Raw genomic sequence first — 8,264 nt, forward strand, 5'->3', positions numbered from 1 at the left:
CAAATATAAAGTTAACAAAGCTTAGCAAGCCAATTCAAGTATGAAACAATCCACTTGAAAGGCCATATTTTCAATTTGCCAGTTAGTTTTCTGCATTTTTCCGCTCTGGTCACAGGGGAGACAACGCGGTTCGATCTTGAAATCAGTTGCCCTTGGTTATTATCTCCCCTTTGTTCAACCAAACATTCCGAAGGTCTGAGATCTGTAAGTGGCATCAGACTCCTATTAATTTTCCATGAGCGACAATCTTTACGTTTCATGCTGTAAAACAACCCCAACATTCCATGGTCAGTAACCATTGATGCACATTTTGCCCAGCCCGTGAGTAAGATGCCCTAATAATGTTGACTTAAACTGAAGGTCCAAGATCTAGTGCTGGGAGGTTTACAGCTCCAAGGGGAAGTTGCTGGCCGACACATTTCGACCTGAGACCATGTGTTCTCTCTCCAAAAATTTTAAACTTGATCAATAAAACTGATACCTGATAGGTTAGAGAATTTCCTTTTTTTGCGTACCAAGTATACAACTTTACACCAAGAATAGCCGACTAATAGTGAAAAAAGACTTAACACCCTAAAAGTGAAGAATGACATTCCAGAAAAACGGCAGGACTTAAGTAATTAGGTCCTGATCCCCAGTGTAACAATGCGCGTAACATGAACTACAATTGCCTGCGCTCGTCTTACGCAACCAAATCACACTCAGATAATGATATCTATAAACCAGGCGTAGTCTAATTGTCCTCGCCACATAATAAACCATACTGGCCGACCAAGAACTCGGCTGCGGGGGATTTTACTCTGACAGCAGCACGTGTGCCACCACATAAACAGGCGGTGAAATGGCTTCTTATAACAAATAAGACTACAAACTGCCAAGTTTATCCGTCTATCAGCGACTTAACCTAACGTACTTGTCAGTGTCGGGTTGTATCCGATTGTTTTTAGACATACGTAAATTACCTTTATAATGACACCAGCACCTACTACTGGAACGCAGTACATCTATTTTGCAAGAAGTTAAAGTTTCTCACCGCCCTGGTACCTGGATAGGTATTAATTTAACTTGAGCCAGTTACAGTGCGAGACAGGCTTACTAAACGTCACCGTTTCTTCTTACCATAATGCTAGTATAAGTGAAATATTCTTGAGTACGGTGTAAAACACCAATCAAATAAATAAATAAATACGATATACGTTACCAACACGCAAGTGGGAAATTTACAGTTATCAATAACTCCTCAATTAACTAAAGGGATGACAATGCGGTCGCTGTGAGTTCAAGTCCAGCTCATGCTGGCTTCCTCTCCGGCCGTACGTGGGAAGGTGTGTCAGCAACCTGCGGATGGTCGTGGGTCTCCTCCAGGCTCTGCCCGGTTTCCTCCCACCATAATGCTGGCCGCCGTCGTATGAGTGAAATATTCTTGAGTACAGCGTAAAAGACCAATCAAATAACCAAATAAATAAACTACAGGGATGAAGGAACATTGATTGGCTTATTTATTTGATTGGTGTTTTACTCCGTACTCAAGAAAATTTCAGTGGTCTGACTGCCGCGAGCATTATGCTGGTAGGAACCGGGCATAGCCTCGGGGAAGGCGGGGGGAGGGGGGGGCTTTATCATCCGCAATTGGCCAAACATAAGCAGTACTGTTACAAATATAAACTCTGTCAAAAAAGAAACGCAACCCCTGTCCTCGGATATCAAAAATTCGTTCGAATAAAGTTATTGCTTCCAAACTAAATTTTAGCCAAATGTAATGAAATTATACACGTTTTTAATGAAGATTACCATCTAAACAACTGCTTTTTCTCTCCTAAGTGTATTTTATTGCTTATGACGTCACAACGCATGGACTGACCCTGTTGACGTCGCACACAGAACCATTCACATGCAAATCATGTCAATGGCAGTTATAGTGTGGGGGTGTATAAAAACCCATGTGCTTTCGTATTTTATTCAAATATTCGTCGACAAAAGGCAGTCGGTAAAATGCCGCGACTGAGTGCTGCCGACCGAAATATCGCCATTGGTCGTCTTCAAGCCGGAGAAAGTTTTGGTACTATTGCACGACACCTAAATGTTCACAAAACAACGATATCCCGACTTTGGAGCCGTTACAACAACTTTAATTCGACCAACGATCGCCCGAGAAGTGGAAGGCCAAGAATCACGACCCCGCTTCAAGATCGGTACATCCGGGTCCTTCACCTGCGTAATCGGCATGCCCTACCAACCGTGACTGCCACACTAATACCAGGTTTGAGGAGAATGTCGGCTCAAACGATTAGGAACCGTTTGAAAGAAGCGGGTTTACGTGCCTGTAGACCAGTTGTTGGACCTGTACTACGCCCCTTACATCCACGCCTACCACTCAGGTGGTGCAACAACGTAAGGATATGGACTTTACAAAACTGGAGGCGCATCTGGTTTTCTGATGAATCCCGTTTTCTTTTGACACGTCACGACGGAAGACAGCGTGTGTATGGGAGACGTCATGAACGCTTTGCGCCCATCTGCGTCCGGCAAGTGGACAGATTTGGCGGAGGCAGTGTTATGGTTTGGGGAGCCATCTCATACAACCAGAAATCAGACTTGGTGATCGTTCCAGGGAGCCCGACAGCCCAACGTTACATCAACCACGTGTTACAGCCTCACCTTCTCCCGATTATTGACCGACAGACACAGCTTTTTCAACAGGACAACGCCAGGCGTCATACTGCACGTGCAACAATGAACTTTCTGCAGGATTCCAACGTCAATGTCTTGCCGTGGCCCTCTAAATCACCAGACCTCAACCCTATTGAACACCTGTGGGATACTCTGGATCGACACGTGCGTCAACGTCAGCCACCGCCACAGACGCTTCAACAGCTCGCCGTTGCGTTACAGGAGGAGTGGAGGGCCATTCCCCAGGAGAGAATCCGGCGTCCTATCCGTTCTTGTCCAAGGAGATGCCGTGCAGTGATTACAGCTCGTGGTGGTCATACAAGATACTGAGGAAGACGCCCTCTTGTGAGCAACTGGTGTCTGTGAGATGACTTTTGAAAAGACAGTTTTAAACATGACTATCTTGATTATTATTCTGCCAAATTTCTGACTTCTGTCTTCAATAAGAAAAAAGTTGTGCCGTCCTAGAACTAAATATTAAAATCTCTAAAATACGGGGGTTGCGTTTCTTTTTTGACAGAGTTTATGTATATATACCGAATGTCCCTGACATTAGTTGCACATGTTCAATCTTTCTGTGACGTCATGACGCCACAGTTGCTTTCTCCTGGAATGGAGTGAAAAGTAACTTTGTCACGAGAAGAGGTGGCGGGACATTGGATGTGTTGGGTGCATTTTTCTTGGCGAGAGGGCACAAGGTGTCAGCTATTCACGCGACTGTGAGTGATGTCCCTTTGGCACGGCTGGGTACTTTCTCGTTTTGGTAACATATTACCACAAGCGTTTTTTTTTTTATACTGGTAAACCAGTATATAGTGGTAATAAATGTTTGGAAGGCAGTTTAGGTAAGCGTACATGTAAATCAATAGCACGCTTGACCGGCGAAAGTTTGTAAGTCACATGTAAAAATGTGCGTTAGTTAAGGGCAAAGATGGTTTTTCTCATTAAATTCACCACCTTCTTATATAGGTGATGAATTTTCAAATTTTGAAAAGCCGCCTGACTTGCTTGTCATCGCACCCAAACAAGAAAAAGAAATAAATAAAACTAGCCCGCTCTAATAAAGAGTAATAAAGAGCGTTTTATGAGTCACAACTGATATTTATCATTCACCGCTCTGCTTCCCACATCCACCGCTTTCTACTACGCATGAACGTAAGTGTAACATTCTGCCGTACGGGGTGAGGAATTAAGTAAAATAATAAGTGTGCGTCATACACGTAACACAGTCTGCTTGTGCACATCGACAGCGATCGGAACTTTGCAAGCAAAAAGCTTGGAGCGTGGTCAAAAATTTAGAGCCGCTATGAACAGACCCAGCCCACCCAAGCAAAATTGTTCTCTAATAGCTGACGAAAAATCTGCATGAAGATCACAAAATCTTACCTTTTAACGCCATTTTGCCCTTTTATGACACATAAACATGACATTTATAAACGCCATTTTGCCCTCTTATGACACAGGTTAAAAAGTCCATTTGTACTCATGTGTTGGAATATGCCATAAACTATAGGCAATATTTTTTGGCTGTGGTAGAAGAGTTCTGGCGACTTAAACAGACCGAAAACTATAACATGTATCTGTATTCACAATTTCAGTCTTCATAAACCAACTGAAAAGGACACAAAAAGAACGCTCTGAGCGCACGTGATTTCGGGTATCACGAGCTCGAACTTGGTTGAGACCTTTTCCATCAAGGAACTGTGCAGTGATTGTGGAGTGGACATGTTAATGTCAAGGAATTTTAAAGTAAGACACTTTAGTCCATCTTGATGGTCAGAAAACGCTATCTGTACATTTATACAAATTTACAACAAATATAAAAAACACATAATGCAAATACGTGTACTTTATTCACAAATACGTAAAGTTATAGTTACAGTATGTACATTGTTTACATTCGTAAACAAGAAGCACTTGGTTTTTTTCAATAGCACATAAAACAGCGAGTTTCACAATAAAAGCAGAGTAAATGACTACTCAACTAAAAGCACTAGTAATCTATGAGTCACTGTCAAGAAGAGTCGGCATTTCAGCAGTGTCTCAGATGTAGTTGGACTTTTTCCATTTACTGCTGTTCTTCTTGTAATTCTTAACGAGAGTAGCCATTGTTGTCATGGATTCGATCAGGCCTTCACCTCGGGTTGCACATGCGCCCTGGACACACCAATAGCGATCTTTAATCTTGCCAAGATTCAACCAATCAGCGACCTTGGACGTTGACATGGCGCCTGAAAATGTAAAAATTAAGGGTAATTAACATGTTTTAAGTGCAAAGTTTATCGTGGAAGCATTAGTACCCTAGTGCTGCAGTAGCAATACGTACGTATGTGAGTATATACACGTATACTGGTTACCGGGAACAATGGTTATATGGGACGTTATTGTAATGTTTGTCGTTCATGTATAGTTGGACAAGCGTGGTGTTTTTATCTTGAACTGTTCGCTTTCGTCCATCCAAACCTGAACGTCATCATGAAAATCGTTAATTTGGACTTAAACCCAAGTCAAATAAATAAATGAAAGTGCATGAAAGCACTCTATAGTCATTTAAAACCCCATCCACCTTTTACGTCCTGTTTGTTAGCGATGACTATCATGGGCACGCCTTTCAGCTCCTCGGCCTTGCAAATCTTCTGAAGCTCGTCTCGTGCCTCCGTCATTCTCTCTTTGTCCGAACTGTCTACCACAAACAGAATTCCTACAAACACCATGGAAAACGTCACAATATGTCAAAACCGCGGTTTACAGGCTATCCTATCGCTTAATCGTGTAACAAATCACTTCGGAGTCAACATCCGTATAAAGCAAATAGTATCGGTAATAATATTGTATACTATAACAAAAGTCGTTTTCGTTGTCAAACATTAGCAACAAATGCTGACCATCAGCGAAAAACATACTGACCAAAACCTGATCATTTTTAACTATGTTTTAAAAAAACCCATGCAATGCAGTAATTTTAATTGGTGTGCTGATTGGCTTCTATCTTCAGAGTTTTCTATCTTGACTGTGTCACAAATATGACTTCAATGATAACATATCTGCTTTTGATTTATTTTTGATCTGTTTATTTCTGCACAATATTTTACTTATATAGAAAGCACCATGCACACATTTTGTCGTATAATACATGCTTGTCAAAATGTCCTCCGAAAAATATCCTATCCCCACGGCGGCATGGGCTAAATATGAAGGTAACGTTAGTGAACTTACCATGAGAGCCCTTGAAATACATGCTCCACAATCTTCTGAGCTTCTCCTGGCCACCGACGTCCCACACGGTGAACGTGACGTTCTTGCAGACTGTTACGGTCTCCACGTTGAAGCCGACAGTCGGTAAAGTCTCGATGTCCTCGTCATCTAGTTTGATCTTGTAAAGGATCGTGGTTTTACCTGAAAAAAAAATTCAATTGTCCTTAAGTCGATGGTCAAATTATCAACACATGTAATTAAACAATAACTTATGACTGAAATTCTTGTTCCAGTGCATGATAAAAGTTATATATTGTGCATGGTTTCAGTCTTTGTGGATGGTTGTAGGTTTGCTCCGGGCTATGTCCGGTTTTCAGCCACCTTAATAATGGGCGCCGTCGTATAAGGGAAACATTCTTGATTACCGCGTACAGCACCAATCACATCAATTGTCTGAGCGGAATTAAGAAGCTGGAATCAAGCCTCCCTTTAGTTCTTTCACATAGCACAATAGTGAATAGTACTCAGGCATTATCGAGGGAAGTGTTCATGAAATGTCTGCACAATTATAAAAGTGACTTTATTTCACGACTACATAAAAATGCATAATTATATAAATTACTTAAAGTGGGTTTTCTACATAAAAATGCATATTTAGTGTCCCTTTAAGTGGGTTTCCTACATAAAAAAGAAAACGTGCGAATTCCATTGCCATGATATTACCAACTGTTTAATGAAGTTCACTAAGTTCAAGAATGAATGAGTATGGTTAAATGCCACTTTGTCAACATTTTATAGCTATATTGTGGCGAGGCTATGTAGAAAAAAGCTTTACGTGTAGCTTATTGAGATTACTCGCAACCCACCTGCACCGTCCAGTCCGACCATGATGAGTCTTGCTGGGGTGAGATGAAATTCCCCAAATATCTCCTGAAGGCGTGACAAGATTTTCCCCATGGTTGTGGCCGTGTGGCAGCGAGTTCGAAGGCAAGGTGGAGAGAAGTGTAGCGAAGTGAAGTCAGAAGTTGATATGAACTGAAGGTAGTCTGTCTGTTTTATATACACCTATGCGCAGCACGTGACTGTATCAGCAGTTTGGTTGTGCGTGGTGGTGAGGGAGGAGGGCTATAGTATATGGCTGTTAATTAGCCCCCGCCACTGTTTGTGTTATTAGCAATGAGGGGTGACAATGTTGATCAATGATCACTAGTGCAGGAGTGGAGATAGGGTAGGACAAACGCCTTACCCCCATTTTCTACCCACGGGTGGTGTTCGCCTGTCTTAGTTAATCTCACATTCGCTAATCCTTCATTGTTTTACCTGGCTTCGACCAACACCTCAGGTGAGACGTCCTGATAGATGACCCGGAAGTAGAGTGCCCCACGACTAATTATGTACGTGTGATAAATTCTTTCAGCGTGCGTCTGGAAACGCTTTGTTTCAGAAGACATAGGAAAGCCCTGTTCATCTTAAAACAATAGATAATCTAAGATCTAAGGGGAATGATTGCGGTAATCCCCGCCATGTTGGTGTGATCAGCGTGCCACTGATCTGCTCATTTCAGGGCTACACTTACAGACTTACAACGCAATAGTCAGTTTGGGCCAAAGTTATGATAGCAGAACGCAAAGAACAAAATTCTGCGGAAAATTCCAATGATAAATAAAATCCTTTGGCTTGTTGCTCATTTCAGGATGAACATGTTCGTTAAACATTTACAAAAGTTGAAGACAAAATGCACAACAAATTTATGCACCATCTCAACCACCTGCATGCATATGTTTATAGAAAGAGAGCAAAATAATGGAAAAAAGTTTTCAACCAAAATATATGGCAGATTGCATGACATGTGTACAGTAACTGAGCGAAATATTCATGTGGTCTTATATGCAGCCCCGAAATCATCTGCGCACACAGACACTTGATTCGATACAGAAAACCCCATCGTTCAAATTTCTTTGTTTTCATTACAATATTTGCAAGTCACTCTGTCATTTACAACGTTCTGGTCGCCACCCAAGACTATATACACGGAAAGTATTACCAATAACAATACCTGTATCTATTTGAGTAAAATAGACTCACCGCTGTCGCTTTTAAACCTGTACCTGTCCCTACTTATAAACATTCTTTGACAATTTCCCCGACTGATTGTTTGTTTTTGTTTTTTTTATTATTTTGTTGCATGTATGATAAATCCAACTTCGTTGATAAAAAAAATTGTATGTCAGTGCTCGAATAAATATAATCACATTACACCTCTAATATAACATAAGCCCGCGCAGAACGTAATGTGGTGCTTATTACACAATCAGTGAAAGTAAATTGCCTTATTGTGGAAAGTGAGACATGGTGTCCGACTTGGCGCTAGGAACAGACGACGGGACCACTTTGAGATG

The 8,264-nt window shown here is 41.5% G+C and overlaps 1 protein-coding gene across 1 annotated transcript; it reads right to left on the bottom strand.

Annotated features, from left to right (window-relative positions):
- Positions 1-4,713: 4,713 nt before the first annotated feature.
- LOC135464031 (uncharacterized) lies at positions 4,714-6,822 on the bottom strand. Its single transcript, XM_064741510.1, has 4 exons — positions 6,732-6,822; positions 5,887-6,066; positions 5,237-5,371; positions 4,714-4,901 (listed from the first exon to the last, which is right to left on the bottom strand). Exons 1-4 carry the CDS (start codon positions 6,820-6,822, stop codon positions 4,714-4,716), a joined length of 594 nt encoding a protein of 197 aa, XP_064597580.1.
- Positions 6,823-8,264: the final 1,442 nt, after the last annotated feature.

This window comes from Liolophura sinensis, chromosome 1 (assembly GCF_032854445.1).
Source record: "Liolophura sinensis isolate JHLJ2023 chromosome 1, CUHK_Ljap_v2, whole genome shotgun sequence".
Lineage (NCBI taxonomy): Eukaryota > Metazoa > Mollusca > Polyplacophora > Chitonida > Chitonidae > Liolophura > Liolophura sinensis.

Excerpts from the sequence above, each read along its gene's own strand:
- LOC135464031 (XM_064741510.1), bottom strand. The coding sequence starts at position 6,822 with ATGGGGAAAATCTTGTCACGCCTTCAGGAGATATTTGGGGAATTTCAT. Across the intron at positions 6,067-6,731 it reads GGTCGGACTGGACGGTGCAG|GTAAAACCACGATCCTTTAC; the intron begins GTGGGTTGCGAG and ends TTTTTTTTTCAG. Across the intron at positions 4,902-5,236 it reads TAACAAACAGGACGTAAAAG|GCGCCATGTCAACGTCCAAG; the intron begins GTGGATGGGGTT and ends TTACATTTTCAG.